Source organism: Portunus trituberculatus, chromosome 14 (assembly GCF_017591435.1).
Source record: "Portunus trituberculatus isolate SZX2019 chromosome 14, ASM1759143v1, whole genome shotgun sequence".
NCBI lineage: Eukaryota > Metazoa > Arthropoda > Malacostraca > Decapoda > Portunidae > Portunus > Portunus trituberculatus.
The window spans coordinates 20,221,855-20,243,948 of NC_059268.1; the positions used below are offsets into that span (position 1 = coordinate 20,221,855).

The 22,094-nt window shown below is 39.8% G+C and overlaps 1 protein-coding gene and 1 long non-coding RNA gene across 9 annotated transcripts in view; both read right to left on the minus strand.

Annotated features, from left to right (window-relative positions):
- Positions 1-341: 341 nt before the first annotated feature.
- Positions 342-8,380, minus strand: LOC123503810. Of its 2 annotated transcripts, none has more exons than XR_006674614.1 (4): positions 8,279-8,380; positions 3,288-3,447; positions 2,814-2,949; positions 342-2,707 (listed from the first exon to the last, which is right to left on the minus strand). It is a non-coding gene; the product is annotated as an uncharacterized LOC123503810 (long non-coding RNA). The 2 variants fall into 2 exon arrangements; XR_006674615.1 differs by lacking the exon at positions 8,279-8,380 and adding an exon at positions 6,870-6,929.
- A 1,041-nt stretch (positions 8,381-9,421) lies between these two features.
- The window catches only part of LOC123503811 (1-phosphatidylinositol 4,5-bisphosphate phosphodiesterase classes I and II-like), a 256,990-nt gene continuing 244,317 nt past the window's right edge, over positions 9,422-22,094 (minus strand). For all 7 annotated transcript variants that reach the window (XM_045253843.1, XM_045253845.1, XM_045253844.1 and 4 more), the window contains 7 exons: positions 19,212-19,333; positions 18,763-18,860; positions 18,309-18,480; positions 17,894-18,066; positions 17,593-17,737; positions 17,320-17,406; positions 9,422-16,894 (listed from right to left, as the gene is read on the minus strand). In XM_045253843.1, the coding sequence (XP_045109778.1) occupies positions 17,338-17,406; positions 17,593-17,737; positions 17,894-18,066; positions 18,309-18,480; positions 18,763-18,860; positions 19,212-19,333 (779 nt within the window). In that variant the 3' untranslated portion in view covers positions 9,422-16,894; positions 17,320-17,337. The remainder of the gene's footprint in view (positions 16,895-17,319; positions 17,407-17,592; positions 17,738-17,893; positions 18,067-18,308; positions 18,481-18,762; positions 18,861-19,211; positions 19,334-22,094) is intronic.

Here is a 22,094-nt window from a genome sequence, read left to right on the forward strand (position 1 = left end):
CTAATACTCACTAAACTGGCCCAAACTCTCAGCAGGTGCCAGCCAATACAAAATGAATGGCCTCCTAAAAAGGCTTAAAGTAGTGGGCAACTGCTGCAAAACTGCCAAAAATATTGAAAAATTCGAGCAAAACTGCCAAAAGTACTGAAAAATCCATGCAAAACTGCCCAAAAGCAGCAAAAATGGCAAAAAAATGCTGAAAAAACCCTGCAAAATTGGTCCAAAAACTGTCTTAAGTCATAAATACTCTAAAGTGTCTCCGGAGAAAGACCAGATGCATATTTGTGTTAAAAATACAATGAAGAGTCTCCCTTCCTTCTATTTTATTTAATAATTTTTACACAAGTCTGAAAAGTCTACCAAAATTTTCAACTTAGAAAATTTTTACAATCAATACATTTTTTTTTTACAAATCTGAAAACTCTACTAAAATTTTCAACATAGAAAATTTCAAATCAATAATCAATACATTTTTTTTTTACAAAACTGAAAACTCTACTAAAATTTTCAACTTAGAAAAATTTTACAATTTTCAAATCAATAATCAATACATTTTTTTTCAAATCAATAATCAATACATTATTTTTTTACAAAACTGAAAACTCTACCAAAATTTTCAACTTAGAAAACATTTATAATTTTCAACTTACAATAATTTTTAGTGGAATAGCACAATTTGTACAATATTTACATTTTCAACTTTGGACAATTCTTTCAAGTATTACATTACTCTAATAATTTAAACTAACAAAATTATTTCAAAAGTATTAAAGAAACAAAAATTAGTAAAGTTCCAAGAGGAACCAGGAGGCCTGCACATACATGTCAATATAAACATGTCTACCTCATTCCACCTATCATTACTATGAGGCCTGCACATACATGTCAGCAGTCCCTGTATGAACAGGTCTATCTCATTCCACCTATCATTGCCATCCATCCATATTTTGAGAGCATTTTCATTGCAAAAGTCTTGTTAGTAACTACAAGTTCTATTGAGGCCATTTTCATTGCAAAAGTCTAGGAGGAACTATCAAGTCAGTAAAATAATTTTTCAAGCATTTCACAATGGCATTGCTCTCAAACAAGATGCTGTCCCTTGCAACATTACATTGTCACCATAAATATAAAAAACACAGACCATCATTCTGGGGCTGCATTCTACACAGTTAGCCTCAGGTTTCACTGAATGCCTGACTGTCACTCCTATGTTGGTCTTTAGGCTCATTATTTGTCAACTTTATAATGTATATAAAGAAAAAAGACTGACATAATTTTCTACAATTTAAGTTATTCTGACATCATATTACTACTTTGGGAATAATTAGACTGTATCCAAACATAAGAAACATGACAAACAGAAGATTACGCCCGATCGCCTCACACATGATACATGCAGGCCACGTGGGGCAAGGTTTGTTTGAGTTTTGGAAAACTGATCATAACCCTCTCGACAGTCATCTATAATGGTAAATTGCTGCATCAAATGACATTATTTAGTCATCATTACAGATATTTATCATTAATTAATAATATAAACTGTCAGGAATCATGCTATGGTACATGCAGCCAAAATCCCATCACGTTGACAAGATGGCAGTTGGCAAAGCTACAACAAGGTGAAACCTGTCTTGGCATATGATGAGACACAAGGTTAGAGCCTGTCATAGAGGGAGTTGTGTCTAAAATGTACCATTTTGTCTCGCTATGGTCACATCTAGCTATCATTGTAGAATACGGCCCCTGAAATCTTACACAGAACAGTAACAGCAAAGCTCAAAAAAGGTGAGAAACTTTCTATTTAATGTCTAAATATTTTCACTCAAAAATGTATATAAACCTAATTACACAACATTTTTTCCATAAATGAAAGACATTGACATCAAGGAATGACTGGCACACTTGCCCACAAAGCTGCACACACACACACACACCTTGCAGTGTTGACTGAAATTCCATCTGTACAATCTGGACTGTTAAGACTGACACAACTAGATCATACTAATAAACAAACACCTTTAAACAAATCTTCATAATGCAAGATCTCTTATAAGTCACTTTTTATACATTACAAATTTCATAAACCGTTACTCCTTGTAGCTTAATATACGCTTACATGTAATGAAGTGATTTGATGCACAAAATTCAACATAATGTTAAGTCATGAAATCTATGAATATAAATGATGACATATAATCCTTTGGTTAAAACTGTGTTCACCACTTTCCACAAAAAAGAAAGCATGAACTAATGATGCTGTGAATGTTGAAACATCCACCATCCTTGCCTCTCTCAGTTATACGCTCTGCACACACGTTTATGAAAGCAGTGTGCAGTGTGCCCACAGGCCCGTCACAAGGCAAGCAAACCTTGCAATTGCTTGGGGCCTTGAGCTGGCCAGGGGCCTCCAGACAGTGACTGATTAAGAATTAAATGCAATGACAAACTGTCTGAGTGCCCCTTTAGATTTTTTAAATATAATTCATAGTTGTATTTAATAAAGTGTGATCTCAAACAATGTATCTTTGCTGTGGTTCTTATAGGCTTGTAGGCTTTGGATGGTGGCCAGGATGGGATGGGAAGGCTTTGGGTTTTTGCTGTGGTCCTGGGTTGTGTGCCAAGGAGAGGTGGGGCCCTCCATGTCCATTTGGCTTGGGGCCTCTAAATGTCTTGAAATGGCCCTATGTGCTGCTGGATCTCCAAAAACCTGCAACAAAAAAGGAGTCAACAAAAGTTCATGTTTAGCAATCATTTACTTTCATGTCATCTTATCAGTCTGATACTGTTTGACAACTACTTGAAAACTTGTTTACCTTACTTGGAGTGCAGCAGTGTGTGTGTGCCACTCCCTTCTTGAAACTCTGGAGCACCGTCATGTGTTCAATTCAGTGCTGGACAGGGATACAAAGAGGCAGTTCCCTTGACGCCATGCCACCGGTGCAGCACATCCTGTCAGAGAAACACAAACTTACTGCACTCACCAACATCAAGGGAATGTGTGCAACTCAGCCATTCATCCCTCCTTACACATACAAACAACACTCAAACACACAAACTGCACTCAACACCCAACAAATAAATACAAGCCAGCCACTCATCTCTCCTTCCTCCTCAGACAGAGATGCCTCCATAAAAAAATCAATACCACACAGACTGATCATGTTCATCTTTGACAAAGCTCAGAGAAAAACTGAGAATCTGTACATCTTACTATTCAATCATTTCATCTTTTCTTCATTATAAATTTTCATTAAATGTTTCACACACACATGCACAAAAGACCTTACCTGTGTGAGATGTGGTGCACTGCCTCTCTTGGTGGAAATAAGAGAGTGGAATGGTGTGGATACTATCAGGTTGGCTGCGAAGACCACCCAGCCTGCCTAGCCGTCCTCAATTCTTGCTCACATGCTCCACCACAAACTTCATGATTGAAACCTGATGTCCCTGAGAGAGAGAATTATGGAAAGAATTGTCACAACTTATATTTTTTCCTTGAATATTCTACTTTTGCTCATATCTATAATATTTTGGTGTCAATGGTAATAAAGAAGAATATAATAAGAACAAATTTAAGGTAAAAACAGCTGCTATTTAGAGGCAGTAGCAGCAAGAATAGGTATGGTCATGATAGGTACCTTGTGTGACCTTCTCTTTCATTGTACCATTAGTTTGTTGGTGTCTTGTGTTGGTGACTGTCCTGATACAAGAAAAATAACGGGGCAGATTTTCATAGTAAAATTACCTTCTGGGGAGTTAGGTTAGGTTAGGTTACAAGATATTAGGCCAGTTGATCTTCGAGGGGAGATGAACAACAGCTTAGTTTATTATTCATGGTTGGTTTGTCCTTTACTTATAGTCTAAACTGGAAGCTTCACATCTCATCTCTTGTTAAAACAGCTTCTATGAAGTTAGGCATTCTGAGGTGTCTTTGCCAGTTTTTCTTACAATGCTGACTGCTAATTCTGTTTTACCTACCCATGTGTGAAGTATCCTTCACATATATGGGGTTGTTCCACTTATACAATTTTATTAGATATAGTGGAATCAAAAACTTTTCGTCTTATCATCTCCCATCCTCTGACTGACTGTCTTCAGCCTCTTTCTCACTATTGGAATGTTGCATCTCTTGCTATCTTGTGATAAATATTGATAAAAGGGTGATGGGTGGAGGCGTATTACTGGGTTAAATGAGAGTAGACTAGAGTATTCTCAATCTGGCACTACCATAGTATAGACATCCCGTAGTTGTAAAAAAAAAATTATTGAGAGAGAGAGAGAGAGAGAGAGAGAGAGAGAGAGAGAGAGAGAGAGAGAGAGAGAGAGAGAGAGAGAGAGAGATTTTCTGTCGCTATATTGGTAACAGAATTCAAATCCACGCAGCTGAGAGGTAGGTGACGGGATGTCTATACTATGGTAGTGCCCTAAGTCATTCATCACTTTCTCTGGTCTACTCCCGAACAAGACACTCACAGTGCATGTACACACTGAACCTTCATTTCTACATAACTTAATCGACATGAACGTGTATTTCACAATCAAACTATTAATGATTTCACGCCAAAATTCCACGTTCAAGGAAATTTCATCTCTTATTTAAAGAAATCTGTTGGTAACTGATAGGTCTAATCCCTTAAGTGGCATTTTTACGATAGTTTGTGTGTGATTAGATGATTTTGCTTACAATAAGAAGGGTCTACGGTGTCAGAGATTAATGGCCAGTTTTCACTATTTTAATCCCCACACAAGATTGTCAAGCTGTATAAAATCATTGAGTAATAGCCAGAATAAATATGAAAACACGTCATGTTACTGCAGGGGTTAACACGGCGGGGCGAGGCGAGGCGATAGAGGCACCTTGCTTTGCTCCGGGCTGTGTGTTTCCTATATATCATAGCTTCCCCTTGCTCAATAAGCGCTAAGAATAGGACACATTTCGCTATACGCGAAATGTGCAGTTTGTGTTGACAGACTAGGATAATAAAGAGGGACGCCAGAGATGAAACGTATACAGAACGGTGAAATAACGACACACACACATAAACACACACACACACACACACACACACAGAGTCCTATCCGAAGATCTGTGCTCTGAGCTTGTTCTGTAATGGGGAAGGCTGGCTGGGTGACTACCGGGCGACCATAGTGAATCACACACACACACACACACACACACACACACACACACAGGCTAAGTACCATGAAAGAAAAGGATACACACACACACACAGCCACCTCCCCCTCCAACACCCTCCAGCTGGGAGCTGGGTGTCAGTGGTTCCAGCTGGTGGGCTCCCCCATAACGAAAGATAAGGCACACACACACACACACACACACACACACACACACACACACAGTCTCAGTCCTATCCGAAGATCGCTCTATGAGCTCTGAGCTTGCTCCGTAATGGGAAGGCTGGCTGGGTGACTACCGGGCGACCATAGTGAATTACACACACACACACACACACACACACACACACACACACACACGCTAAGTACCATGAAAGAAAATGACACACACACACACACACACACACACACACACACACACACACACACAGCCACCTTCCCCTCCAACACCCTCCAGCTGGGAGCTGGGTGTCAGTGGTTCCAGCTGGTGGGCTCCCTCATAACGAAAGATAAGGCAACACACACACACACACACACACACACACACACACACACACACACACACACACACACACACACACACACACACACACCACCCACCCCACACCCTCGGGCCTGGAGCCAGGTATCGGCGTGGGTCCAGCCGGGGTGGGGGTCGGCCCTCCCTTGATGACGTCACATATATTCGTTACGCAAATCATTTTGAAAATGAGGATTCCCAAAAAGGCAGCTGGACACGAATGTTATAAAAATTCTGACTCGTTATCAATCGAAACTAACTTCTAAAATACAAAAACATTGCCGAGAAAAGGAATAATAAAAATAGCTCAAAAATATACTAAATAAAGTATTAGAACTTCGACTTGCTTAAACACAATTTCAAAGCCCACCAATTTCATTCAACTGAATCGATAACGTTTTTCAAAAATTATGACTATCATTTCGATATATCAAAACCTGGCAACTCGCCCTATTAGAAAAATAATATTTAAAAATGACGTTGTTTACAATATTAACAGGACTACATATCATTCTTAAAGTCCACATCTTTAACTTCTCAGGAGCCTTGCACACTTTTCTCATGATAAACCATCTTTTGAAAACACAAACACTTCGCTACAACCTCAAATAAAAAATCACAGATAGCGGAGGTAAAAATTTTAGCGTATTTTGGCCCTCCCATTCAAGTCATAAACACCCTCTACATCACCGTACTTCACTCAACTCAAGCATGGAAGACACGTAAAACACTGCGAACTATCATTAGAAACCCTTAAAAGGCACTTGTGACTCGAAATAAATGAACTGAGACAAATATAAATAATAGTGGAAGTCGAGCATCTGGGACCGGCATTTTGGGCGGGAGCTGGTGATGACGTCACAGCCTGGGGCTCGTGACGTCATGGGTAGGCCCGCTTCTTCTCACTGAGCCTCCATAGCACACAAATCAGGTAATTGCGGATATATCTCAACAACTGACATGAAAGATTAGGCCTATGGGTCCACTTTGTGACCTGTCTGGCCTGTAATGAGTGAGAGATGAGGCAGATAATGGCTGAGAGAGAGGCGGCGGGTCAGGGATCGGTTTGTTTACGTTTTCAAGATTTGAATTATTTGGTTTTATAAGTATGTGCAGGTGTTAGTTCACTGATATGTTGTCCTGGAGGTTACCAACGTTAGGTTATGACATGGCACCACCGTGAAATGATGAGTTACACCAATATATTACTTACGTTAGCCAAAGACTGCTCGGCGGCGGCTGTCCGTGTCACTAGCAGGCACCCACACTCCACTGTCCACTTTGTGTCCTCAACCAAGTTTAAATAGTTAACCTCTGATTACTGAGAGGCTACACACACAATATTCTCTTCGCTACTATAGATATCACTATCTTCATCTCCACCACTCACTGTCCCTCACGGCAAGCGCCTTGTCCTGCCAAGTGCAGCGCGGCTCTTGGACTGGTGGGCAAGTTCCGGTACCAGTACCAGCCTTAACGGTACTGAGCAAATTGTATACAGCGTGGAGGTGGCTCAAGGCGAGCGGTGATGGGTAAGACGGTAACATTGAGTCATTCTCACTCTCGGTACCGCTCCACACTGGTACCGACTGGCTGCCCTGGCGCGTCGGCGCTGTCTCGGTACTCGGCGAGACGCGTCTGTACTGGTACGACTGAATGTGCCGGCATCATTTCCGGTACCGTCTAGCGTCTGTGCCGGAACTCTGCTGCTTCCTACTGCTAAGAATGAATAATGTGTCGGCACCACACGGTAGACCGGTGGCCGGGACGGGTGGCGGTCTGGCGGACTGGCGTCTGGCGGTGCAGTAACTCTGCAGTTGGCCGGCATTTTACCATTGCATTTCTACTTCTACTACTACTGCTGCTGCTGCTGCATACCACTCAATTCATACCATTACGAATTATTTTTTTCATGTTAGTTTGCTACAATTTAGGTATTTCCCATCAGTTTAAAAAGGGAACCACAATATATTATGAAGACGGCCGTGTATCTTTTATTTATATATTTATTTAAAAATTTTTTTTACAAAAATATTTATGAAAGAGCTGTGTGATTTGCTTTATGTAGATAGAAATGATAAATGCTAGATATTTAAATTGGCAATTTCCAACACACACACGTGTGTGTGTGTGTGTGTGTGTGTGTGTACCGGTACAGTACCGGTAGTATCGGTAACGGTTTCTTTTGTACCGGTACGTACCGGTACTGAAATTAGCGGTACTTGCCCACCACTACTAATTGCCAACTGTGAACTGACTGAGTAAGCCTACTCGTCGTGTACTCGTACAGGTCTCTCTTTCCTTCACCCAAGCCCGTATGTTGGACTGTTGGCACTGTTAGACTTGTTCTTAGGAATTGGACTATTCCATTAATGTCTGGGTGGTTGTGCGGCAAGCACCGCCTTCTTCCCCAACAAAATACCGAAAAAAAAATCTTTAGTCTTTAGTTTGAAGGCCTGTATTACATTTTCAACGCATAAATTGAACATGTAATTAAATTATGAAAACCGAGTAAACCGAATAGTACTCACTCAAATCCAAAAACCGAGTAAACCGAGTACTACTCGGACCAAAACTGCCATCCCTAGTAAATGCATACTTATAACACAAACCGTTCCTTACCTGGGTTATCACACCACCACCACACCACAGTCCGCTGCAGGGTTCGGTCACGTCCTCCATGCGTGCACCACTCACGCACTCTTCCCCCTCCCGTAGTTAGCGCTGACTGACGCTGCACTGGGAATGTCTAGGGTTCAGTTTGTCGCCTCGAAGCCAGTGAATGAAACACTCCTCTACTTCAAACCCAGTGATAGAATGCACATTTGCAGACTAAATGAGTGTTGATAAGTATTGCATATCCCACATTAAGGTACAGACATGAGGTAAGTACGTAGGAAACACTGAGATTTTTTTTTTTTTTTTTTTTTTTACGGTAAGGCCTATAGCGCCTGTAGGCACACTTGAAGAGTGTATGGGAAGCGCTGTTCAGCTTCCGCCCGTTAGTGGCGCAGGCAATTTTATTTATAGTGGTACCCATATTAGGGCCCATATCACCGTCCAAGCTCATCTAGAGTGCAACCACCTAGAACCTGGGTATCATGGTGAAATGTAGGTAACTTTAAACCACTCGACAAATGGCAAAGTGTTTTAAGGCTGAGATTGTGGTATTTTCATAGTATTTTCAGTCTAGAGGTAAAGTTTGACTGAGAAAGATGGCTAATGAGTGAGCAAAGGTTGTGTGAAGTATTCGACGTCTATGGAAGGGGTTTCTACAGATGAATACGTAGGAAACACTTATTTTTCTTTTGTGTGTGTGTGTGTGTGTGTGTGTGTGTGTGTGTGTATTTTTATCCATGGATACTGCTTTACTAGAGACAGTAGACAGAGGATTGACAATTGTGTAGGAAGCACTGGAGAGAGAGAGAGAGAGAAAGGCCCTGTTCTTCAAGGTATCTCATTACCATTTATTCCTCGACTAACCGAAGTGTCATATGGTTTTTATCTTGCGGTACTTCTTGATTCCCACTACTCACTCACAGACTCAAAGACGACTCCCGGAAGAGACCGATTGAGCCCTGTGACTCCAGCTCCGAATAGTATGTTCCACAGGCTGATCTTAGGGTCGTGTGGTCAAACCTGTGACTGAGGCTTCCCATTTTTTTTTAGTATAATCAAACCTTTGCTCTTCATTTTTCCATACATCGTCTAATTTTCTCCGCTGCCTCAGCTTGCACCTCCAGTAAGGGTAACGAGAGAGGGACATATGAATGCAGCACTTTAATGGTGGTTGTGCCTCAAGACAGTCATGTTGACCAAGCGCCTTCACAACCGCTCCTTCCGCCTCGACTTGTGACAGTATATTCTTTATAAATTCGGGTAAATATCTGTATATGTATGTATAAAGGAAGCACCTTCATGAAATTCTATTCATGCAGATGCTGTACAAAAAATTGTGCATTTGTACAAAGGACAACATATATTGGTACAATGTGTTGCTTCAAGGTTTTGCAAAAATATGGTTAGATAATGCACTTGAAAGATGAATATGATGTACTCCAATTTTAGGGAAATTATACACTTCATCACCCACTCCTCGTCTGACAGTAATGCCCTAAACCTTTATCTCTTTAAGCTTTTCTTGGAAACCAGTTAGCTAAGGATCATGATACACCAACCTTGACATTCCATGTGGCCTATGCCTTCCACCACCCTACCAGGCACATTTCCAATCAGCTCTTAAAGGAACAAGAATGTCTTATGCACTTGGCTGCAGGTTAATACATCAATATGGCTTCAAACTTTGGGGACATTCTAAGTTCTTAGTTATGTGTGTGTGTGTGTGTGTGTGTGTGTGTGTGTGTTGTAACAATAAATGAATCACATACCCCTTAAGAAGCAACTATGTGCCTAGCAAGGTGCTAAGTTTTTAGGTAACTCAGAGTGTGTGTGTGTGTGTGTGTGTGTGTGTGTGTGTGTGTGTGTGTGTGTGTGTGTGTGTGTGTGTGTATACATTTCAGTGATTCACTGGTCCATTAACTTAATGTCTACCAAAGGGAAGTATCTGGCTTGTTGCTGGTCTACACATTGACAACAAAGAACAAAGAGGAGGCAAAACAACACAACTTATTAGTTTCCAATTCAACAATAATCTCTCACTGAAAAGGCTCCATTGTGGTGATGAGCCTAAAAGACTACAGAAACTCATTTTTATTGCTGTCTACACTTTTCACACCTTATTAACAATCATCTGGAGTCAGTAGACAGAGAGAAGCAAAATGAATCTGGCCAATTGCAGTATTTATGTACAAAATGAGATGCAACACTGTATGATGCAACCTGAGCTTTCACATTGTCAACAATTTGCTATCTCTCTTGTTTTATAATTGTGAACACATAAATAGAACTTGGACAAGATGATTTCAGGCAACCATGTATTCTGGAAATTATTTATTCAAGGTTCTGACCTGACCTATATCATACACATATAATGAATGAAGTTTGAGATATGTGGGATAGAATCTGCAATATATTAACACTAATACTCCATCATAGAATAGTTCTCATATGTATGGGCAGAGAGATGTATGACATCTATTATACACAGCTGACTTCAAATAATGGATGACTTTAAGATTTCTTCTATAAAAATGAATGAATTCTAATAGTCACATTGAGGATGTCCCTGGTGGGGACTCCCCAGCCCCACCATCCCTCCAGCTAAGGAGTCCTGCACTAGGTCAGTCTGGTGATGCAAACCCACACAATGTCACACTGCTGAACAACCTCACTGCTTTTTGACGGGAGTGAATGAGCAAATCTTTGTGCTGCTTTACACACAGTTGCGTATTATCGTTTTCCGACATTGTGAGCGCCAGCACTCCAGCGACAAGCTCACGGGTCTAATGTGGGATGTGCCGGGAACGCACCACCAAACCCGAAGCTGCCTGGAGCAAGTTTTGGTGAGACACATCTGAGGAAAGATTTTCAATCCAAACCAGATGATTGTTTGGGAATGAGGTTCAGGATGCCACCACTCATCACCTACGGGATTGATGCATCAACGTGGCAAGAGATCAGTTACATTGACAGGAAGTGGCTAGGATGAAGAGGGCCAGTCAGATCCAATGTAACCAGATGTGAGAGGTACATCTCCAACACGGCAAAACACGCAAGCATTCCCTGAATCTGTTATTCAACTTATCTATAAGGTAACTGCTATACACAGACTGTGAGCCTCTGCCAACTCTCTATTACCACAGTAACAAATACAGAATATACAACTGAAGTAACATTTTCTCATGAATTGCAATGTAAAAAGGAAAGAAAACAATAAGTGAAAATGTGGCATGTGAATGATTTATACTGATGACTGGGAGAACATAAGTGATATGCAAATATTTACAAAAATGGAAAGCAATAAATAACTAGTGTTTTAGACTTAAAAACATGCCAAAAATCATGTCAAGGTTTGTGACCATGGAATAAGGTAGAACAAACTGAACAAAATAACAATGATACTGATGATGTAAGAATCTACACTAGAGCTCTCAAAACTAATTCTGAATGATCAATAACACTAAAATTAGCAACCATCTTAAATATATTTGGAATAAAATTAAATGTCTACAATTTCAACAAGGATGGGAACTTGTATGAGATGAATGATGCCCCCCTAGAAAATTCCAACATTGGCAATGCTATCACAAGTTTCCAAAAATTGCAAAATTGTACATATGAATAAGAATATTTGCAGGAAAAAGTCAGCTACACATTGACTTGCATGTGGTACTCTCTGAAGGTTCAATGAACTAAGTGAAATGAAGATACACAAAATGATAACAAACTTAATGACACACTGCCAGAAATCAATTAGAAATTCTACAAAGGAAATTGTTCCCTACTGGTCCATCTTGGTGAACAAAGGAAGAATTTGTTCACTGCCTGAAATAACACTAACAAAGATTTCATCCACTGAGAATACAACATGAACAGTATGAAGCACTGGCTTGTCCCATCCACCATGACCACCAGCTCAGGACTCCCCACGCACTCACCAATCCACTACAAAGTCATGAAACGTGAGAGGAAAGGAATCAACAGTACATTTATATATGTGAATATTTTGGGTATATGTGGGAGGCCTGATTCTAGCCAGTTATGGTGGGAGATTTGAGTCACTGTAATGGTGAGCTGCATGATCATGAAAAGATGAAAATAAGGAATGATTCTCAGGGGGGGAAATAAACAAACTACAATGCTATACACATATACGGTGAAGTGGCTTAAATTTTACCCATACACAATTTGTATACAGACATTGCACTCTTCAATCATTAACACATTGAGAAAATAAAGTATGAAGAATGAGCTCCTATGGTATAGTATTTTCTGTTGGTGCAGTTGATGGTGGGGCCTCGTGTTGCTGTCCACTGGAATGCTCTCTCCGTTCACCTTCACATTAAGGCAGAGCTTCCCTTCAAGAATAGAAAGGCAAGTAGAAACAAGTTGAGACTACATCTGCATAGAATTATTTGGGCTGCATTCGAGAAAAAAGAGAGAGAGAGGTGAAAAAAAAAGGAGGGAAAAATGAGGAGAGACATACACCAAGCATAACACCGAAGGGTTGTAGGAAATATAGCATGGTTTCTTGGTGAGAGTGTGTGTGTCTTGGGTTCTTTAGGAAGTTTGCTACCAAAACTTGCTGTTGATATAAATGAATAGAAAAATAGTCATGGTGTGTAAATTCTGTGATAAAAAGTATGAGAGAGAGAGAGAGAGAGAGAGAGAGAGAGAGAGAGAGAGAGAGAGAGAGAGAGAGAGAGAGAGAGAGAGAGAGAGAGAGAGAGAGAGAGAGAAAACACAAACAAACACACACACACACACACACACACACACACACACACACCTAAAAAAAGTCAATTTGAAGTAGTTACATTCAATTGAAATAAGAGATGACCAGTTCACTTTTGTTTGTGGTCCAATACAGCATCATGGTAACTAAACATTTTGTCCCAATGAATCACACCTGCTCTGGGAGAACCACGACAGCACTAATGGAAGTGAAGCTTCGGAAACAGCCAACACAGAGGAGACTCAACACACACACTCACACATACACACACACACACTTGCATCATCTAAATTCTTGCTATAGTTCTGTCAGTTTCATGATCCATTGTACACTGTATTTTTTGGCTTTTTTTTTCAGAGAATGTACATATAGGTATAAAAGCATACATTAATCTGTCAGCATAAATAAACTGCCTTCATCAAATTTTCCCATGATGACAGCAGAGCAAACAATTAAGTTTCCATCAACAAAGAGCACATTTACTACATCCTTGACATACAATGGTTTATGTTGGCTTGTTCTTGTGGTCTGTACAGTTTCCACAACACAAATATTGGTGCGTCTCTGGCTCATACCCACAGAGGAGGTGAGGAGTGTGTGGCGTGTGACTCGGAGCTTCACAAACACTTTGAGCATGACAGAAAACATTGTGAGTAGAGTGTAGTCAAGAGAAAAATTGTCGAATGCAGCCTCTTAACACTTTTACATTTAAAATGCCTAGTACAATTACCATAGACACTTGCATCTATATTATTACTGATATAAATCATTGGATTTATATTAAAAACTGAATGGATTTACTATACAGGTACAATTCTCAACAACATTAATGACAATATTAATGACTGCTTACAACTTTGTTCCTCTCCAAACAATAAACTTTATGTACTATATGTAACAGAATATATAACACTATGAACAAGAGCATGACATTTCAATCTTGGAGGTGAGTGCTTAAAGTAGCATAAAATTTATATGCAGTTCCTAATAATAATAATAATGGAAGCAGCCAAAACCATTTTTCATCACTGCATAAACTATCTGAACAGATTCTATGGTATCTCCGTAACCCTGTACTTAAAAATTAAATTGCTTTATGAATTACACTGTCATTTACAACATAAGAATGGTACCAAGTAACAATTCTGTACCATGTGGTTATAAATGTACAGAAACGAACCAATATCATACAAAACATACCCACCACTCCTCTTGACACACTCAATTCTTAAATACTGAAGGTAATGTGCATATGTATAACCTTTACTGTAACCTATCGTAGCAGAGGACTTGATGGGAGAGCTAACACCTTATAAATAAATAGCATATTTCAATAAAAAATAAAATAATAAGAGATACCCATCTCTCTCTCTCTCTCTCTCTCTCTCTCTCTCTCTCTCTCTCTCTCTCTCTCAACCCTAGAACTGCTCAGAACTCTGAAATGTGTTTTTGCCTAATAGAATCTTCAATACATCACATCATAATTTAACTGACTACTATCTGATAACAATTATCTCCAGACGTGTGTGTGTGTGTGTGTGTGTGTGTGTGTGTGTGTGTGTGTGTGTGTGTGTGTGTGTGTGTGTGTGTGTGTGTGTGTGCATCCACAGATGAAGAAAACAATATGGGTGAGCAGTGTGTGCCTGTCCTGTGCTGACGGCTCAACAGACTGCCCACTGCCCAGGGTGATGAGACAGCTCACTTGTTCACATCACAGTACTATATGTATATGCTCATAGTCTTTCAGTAGAATGAGAGCACTGTAATATCAAGAGATGCTTTTGGAGAGTTACACACAGACAAACAGACAGGAAGGCAGCCCACTGTCCCTGCTTGAACAATCTTTGCTTGCTGGCAGTAGTCACCTTTAGGAGTGGAAAAAAGAAGAAAAGGGAAAAGAGAAGGACTTGGTAGCAATGATGAAGGAAAAAATATATAAAATAACGTGGGTGCTTTGAATACTAATGGAATAAACAAAGCATGTATTCTTTGTGTAAGGAAAATTTGCATATTTCAAAATTGGAAAAATGCATATTTGATGTCAAGGTGACTAGGAAGAGTTCATCGGCAAACTGAGAAAGATGAGTCACTTATGAGATGTTAAAGGTAGCAAGAACAAACCATTGGAGTCATTGATAGGGAGGGAAGTGTATTTGCACCTTGAGTGGAAGAACATGGATACACTTGGCAAGAGTGTAAGGGTGGGTATGCATGCTACGATATGTCATTTGAATATTGTGGTATTTAAAATTAATTTCTATTAAAGAGCCTGAATAGAGTAATGTATGGGGAAACATTATGCAAGGAATGAGAAGATGAAACAAGAAATGTGTGAGCGAGTATTCTAGTCTATGTACTGTTCAGCTTATAACGTATGTAATAGCAAGGTAAGATGAAACACAGAGTGGATGCAAAATCTGAATTGAAAGAGATAAGGAAACAATGAGAATATAGGAAGTGTGAAGTTAGGGAGGGACAAAAGATCTGCAGCAGCCAACCCTTGGAAAGAACCGTCGGAGGAAACGGGACATTGTACACATCTTTGTGGATTACCATGCATAATGAATAGATCCTTATTTACAGATGAGGAACACACACTGTCCATGAGTGAGTGAGGACACCGGCATTGCATGAGGGAAAAGCAGTTCTTGCACTGATGATTTTGGAACAGCACTGAGTTAACAGCAAATCAACAGTTATATGACAGCAAAGGCTTAATAAATATTGCTGATTGCCTGTTCTAAATGTCTCATACAGCCTCTATTTGCAACTCTTAAAAGTCACACTGTATTTTCAAGGGCTTCAATAATCTATGACAAGACCCTCTGCCACTGTACCCAAGTCAAGAAAGAGAACTATACAAAAGATTACTCTTCATGGCACACAGCACTGCACTGTTGGCACTCACCCCATGACACAGGGCTTGCAAGTTTTCAGGACAAGGATTATTGAAAAACTCAGCTATTCTCTATAAGATTATGCTACAAGTCTAACTTTTCCACTTTGAGTCATCAGCGAGTGCTGTGTTGACTCACACCACTACACATCCTGCTTGGTAGAAAACATTATCAATGATGGATGAACAATACACGGAAAGTAGAAGTATCCATCACACTGAACGCTTGTGATATTTAAAAGCTTCAAATGTACATATTTGCAAAGGGTTGCTATAAAGAGTTAAGTGTCAAAATGGTTACATACTACACTTGAGTATGTAAACATTAAAAAACAAATGAAACAAAAAGAAAAGAAAAAGTCAACTAAAACCTAAACCTATGAAAAGCTTTATAAACTTATAAGAATGAAAAGAGTGGCTTCAGTGTTACACTTCACTCAAAACAAGGAAAGCGTCGTCCTTTGCACTGAAAGCGAGTCTGTTGGCAGTTCTAGGGTCAAGCACTCTAATCTATCTCCTTATGACCAACGGTCATAACATTCACCCAGATTTCAACCCCAAAACATTCAAAGCAAGTGTTTAACTTTAGTCAGCTTCTAATGTCAAGTTTCTAGTTTACAGCAAATATAAAAACTCTCATCGGAATTACACTGTACATAATACACCCACACTTACATGAATCCTAAACACATGGTTTACATGGGTAGTGCTAGTGATTTCCTCTAGACAGTGACTAGTATTGAAGACCCACATACATAAAGCTTCTGAACTCCAGTCCCCAGGAGGGAGGGTCACAGACAGACATCCTCGGGGGTGTGTTACTCAGCTGACAGAGCAGGTGTGTGGCAGGATCTGTGTAGGCTTGGTGCTCCACACACCTGTCGTCTGCCCAACCAAAGGCTCCAACTGATAACAGGCTGATGGGCTGTGACTGCTCGGCAGCCGGCAGATCAATTGCCGTAACACTGGAACGAGCAGCCTCTGTTATCTGTCAACAGGAAGAGCAAGGTACACATGAGAAACACACTGGTGTAATGCCAGGGTGGGTTTAGAAAGGCCTTGCTGTGACAAAACTGGCAATGACAATGATCATGGCAAAACAAGGTAGCAGTTACAAGAACTGCAGCAAGATAATTAAGCTCTCACATTTCTAGAGCTGAAAAAAAGAAAAGTAGTCAAACTTTTAACAGTTATGATCTTTAAGCATAACACAAAGAATATAAACTGATATATTTGTGTCAATTATATTTATCTTTAAAGTTTTACAATAGCTTGTCATACCTACACACAAGGTAGATAGATTACCAACCCTATCATTTCCCATCACAGTTGCAGGATAAGTCTGCCTCACCTTCCCACACACACTACATCAACACAACCACACACACCAGCAGCCTGAGTCAAGAGCCTCACCTTATCTTCCAAAGAGACCTATAATGTCTGGGTCTCCATGAACTTTCGTAGCCTCTCGTCATGTTCAGTATCGATGGCTGTTCTCGCCTGAAAAGAGGAGCTGACGTTACCTTAGAAGGAGAGAGAGAGAGAGAGAGAGAGAGAGAGAGAGAGAGAGAGAGAGAGAGAGAGAGAGAGAGAGAGAGAGAGAGAGAGAGAGAGAGAAAATATATTCCAATTCATTCTGGAAGTGTGCTGACTGCTAATAGGAAGACCAGAAGCACAATTACAAACCTTTGACCTCTCCTCCTCAAACTGATTCCGGATGTCTTCGTGTTGCTTCTCCAATTCCAACTTTTTCTTGTCATGGATGTCTGTTAGTTGCTGTCTCTCCTTGATACCTTTCTCCACTACCTCTTTGCTAATTTCTCGTTTTTTCCTGGAATTCATTACAGTAATGGCAAAAACTGGTGTTATGAAGTTTTGAGCATATGAATCTGATGTGCTGTAGTGTTTTGATATGATACACAGTGTTAATCCAACTATTAGTTTAAAGAAATGAGTGTTACAATAAATATTTCCTGGCAGAACTGACCTGTTGAATTCCTCCTTGTCAAATAAGGACTTGTCAAGGCGTTTCCTCTTCTCCCTGAGCTGCTCCTCTGTTTGGTGCTTGATTTCATCCACCTGCTTGTCGTGCAGATTCTGTAAGGCTTTGAGCTGTGCTGACTGGGACAGCCTCATCACTTTCTCCAGGGCAGTGAATATCTGTTTGGGTCATAAAGTAGTGGGTGGAGTTTCTCTAACACTATTTGCTATTCAGGTTGTTTTTAAAGTATGCATTTACATTGTTGTCATTTGGTTGTCCTCCATACAAGCTTCTCAGTTAGTTTGTGTTGTCTGGTTTTTTCTTACCCATTTATCTTTTAAATACACAAATACATACCTGTGCATAAATGATGAGGCATTAACAAAAGTACATAACAGATACAAGAGTACAATAAACTCACAGGTTCATGGTACTTTTCCTGCAATTTCTTCTCGTTGATAATGAGAGCCTGGCCAAGCTCATTAAGGGTTGCTTGGTGTGCCTTATCCAGCTCCTGTAGGCGGCTGTCCAGCTCCTCTTGTATCATGCCAAACTCCTGGGAGCTTTCCCTCTTCACCAGCCCCACAGTGTCCCTGTTGGCAATACACATGACCATTCTCAGCAACCAGGAGTGATCAAGAGGTATGAAACAGAGATCTTAGTCCCTTAATTCTGTACGTCATACTTGCCTCTTGTGACATGAAGGGGATGAGCAAGAGCAATTCCCTAGGTTGGCCATGGAGGGTAAATGCACATAGATAGTCTCACCAACACCTCAGTATATGAATTTACTTGTGTACATAGCAGGTCACTGTAGAATGCTTAAAAATCAGCAACTCACAAATCTTTGAAACAATATTCCGAACACAACTCACGTGGCTTTTCCAGATGAATATTTTTTGACGAGTTTTGAATGAGACTTTTGAAGCTGACTTTTTTTCTTCTGCTGCTGTTGTTCAAGAGTTTGTCGCTCCTGTGAAAGACAAATAGCATAGTGGGTTTCCTCTGTGGCTATCTGAATACATACCAAGTTCAATATGACTTCTTTAATAGGTTAATATATACTGGTCTGCTTTTATAGTTCAGTCAAGGATATGAATACTTGGCCTCTTCCCTTTGCTGGCTGGACTATGGAGAAATGTGGTTGATTTTAAAGACAAATGATTCATTATATACATAAATATCATTAGGGTCTACCATGTATATATCTATTTAATGATATGTCTATAGTACTACTTCTTGAGCAAAACTATGTGATTCCTTCAACAGCTGTAGTCATGGTAGCATCAAACATCAATGACATCCAACCTGCTGTACTAATTACCTTTTCATATTTCTTCTTCAACTTCTCCAGATTCTTCTCAAGCTCAATTTTTTTCTCTCTGACAGTTTTATGGGCCCAAAGTTTTTCTAATGTCTCTGGTTCATTGAGTAATTTGCTTGTTTCTGGAAGTGAACAGTAATGATAACAAAGTGCAAAGATTAGTGAATGTATGGTCCATTTTTCAATAATCACAAGTCAGTAGAGTACATGATATTCAGGTATACTTTTAGACATGTCACAGCTAGCCTTAAACAGTACAGTGTCTTAACCATAGGCAGCAGCACACGCCCATGCACATGCAACCACTTCAATCAACTGCATTACATCTCCAAATACAAACTAAGCTCATCAATGAAGCTACATAGAGAAGAGAGGTGATTCTGAAACTATAAAATGTGAGACGAGATATTTCAAACACTTGTCTATTCATTGCATTAAGTAGTAAATGGACCATAATTCCCTATGACTAAGAGTTCATCACTGCCAATCCTCATGCATGGAACAAAACACAGCATGCATCGTGATTTCTGGCAAAACTTCTGACCAAAACTCATTGTATATACACTTCGTCCCTTTCAACCCTTACCACTTCAAAACAACTGCAATAATATATATAAAAGAAAATTAGGTGCATTGAAACTCTAACATTCTGCTTGGGTAATCTTGGCAAGTTACAACAAAGGGAAAAGAAAATAGTAATAGTTGTTTACTCATAACTTGGCTTAATGTTTGGAGATATTACCAAGATAAAGCTGAAATACCAACTCCAAAGTCACCATCATACTGAAACTCTCCTGCAATGACAAAATAAACCTTCAGATGGAAATGCATGTGGGTTTTCTTGCAGTGTATCTACCAACGCTTCCCAATGGCTTTTAAGGGGAAGACAATAGACAAATGTATATCTCAAAGCAAATAAATCACAAGACCATATTCTGAGACACATCTGTGCTGCACCATCACTACATTCAGAAGGCTCTAATTCAATTTATGCAGATTTTTAAGGACATTTCTTTATGTTCTAGTGACAAATTAACAAGATTTCTACATTATGAGCAGGAGAAACAGTCTTGAGTACTCGGCTAATAATTTCTCCATAGCCTTTGAAAACAGTCATGATGAGAGCAGCCACAAAGTGTTTTTGAGTAAGGTCCATCTTCAAGTCATCATTCAATACACAATGAAATAACAAAATCAAGCAAAGAAGCAACAAACAGTAACAGATGACATCAGCCTACAAAGCCCACAGGATGCACTGGAAAGTTGAACAAGGAGCATCTGCAAACTGCTTGCCACTCAGCTACTGGTCTCTTCATTCTGAGCCCTGGAGCACTAAGCTAGCTGGCTGGGAGGGTCATTCCTGCACACTATCTACTGGTTACTGGTACTTCTTGAGGGAAAATCATGCCCATACAAAGGGTTCACAGAGGAATGAAGCCAACAGAATACAAGACTGGTTAAAACTGGGTAAGGTAAAACATATCACCTACAAAACTTGCACAGTATAGTACAGTATTGTGCTTTCTGGATCGGTGGTCATAAAGTTGTGAGGATGATAGGTAACGTAACAGGCCTACGTACGTACATACTCATGAAAAGTGTTAAGTACATGATTCCCAGTGTGAGTCTTAGCCGAGTCTTATCTTTTCTGGGAGTAATGTTGGTTTATTTCAGCATAAGACATGTTATCAGTAGACATTTCAACAAGTCATTGCTGTGTTTCATGAGTCTCTGGCACACTCTGGCCACACCTCATGCACACACTCAGTGGTGGAAGGGGAGGGTTTAACACCTATGCCTCATGTGTGCTACTGGAGTAATTGTTTTACAAGTCACATCAGAAGTTGTCAACCTGAAATCCAAGCTATGTAAAAGAAAATTAATAAATGAATTAATGTGATCATACAATTGCCATCATGCACTGTGCAGACTTCTAACAAACTAAACCTGTGTGCAAGATTACAGTGCTTTGTGTTGTGAAATGGTGCCTGCTTCACAAAGACGCCTTCCCTCCATCCTTCATCCCATGCATGCCATCAACACAAACACAACTATATAGGAATATAAAAATTGCTAAACAGAATATGTAAAAACTTTAGGTAATGTTCATCTTTTTTCTAAATCTTTGTTCCCTTTTTGTGAGTAGAATGTTGAGGAACTGAATATTAAGTTGGAAAATTACATTAGTTGTGGAATTTGGCCATTTATCGACAAAGTTTATTTGGTGAGAAAGCAATTTGCCACTCCTTATTTTCATCTGAAAGAAGTTATAGATAAAAAAAAAAAATGCAATAATCAACCAATCCATATGTACATCTCTGTCTGTCTGTGTATGTCTGTCTGTCTGTCTAACAAAATAGGCATAGATCAGTGTGTGTGTTCAATGCAACGTGATGGACAGCAGGATGAGTGATGTCTGGAAGCTCACTCTCCTTACAGCAGACCACCACACTACCTACAGGCTGTCACTTGCTTACTGAGTGGTCCACAACCTTATAGAAACAGCTGAGGGAACAGGGAGGACTTGAGAGACAGAAAGATCCAGGATTCTACAAATATACATGTGCTACAGATTTAAATGTCAGCCAGTAATGTATTGTTCTTTATGGGAACCAGTTCACCACAGTTGCTGACTCATACATCTATTGTGCTCTTTATATAAATGAAGATGGCACTGGCTTCAGCATCAATCTTTAACACTCATGGTTCCAGTAAGACAAAAGACAGCACTACCTTCAGAAAATGGTGACTCTAGTTGTACAGTGATGTATATAAGAATCACAACTTACAACAGCCGTAGTCAGTGTGCAGTTGTGAGTGCTGTCCTGAGGTTGACAACTAAGTAGGGGATGAGTGACACTAAACCCATCAAACAAGAAGCCA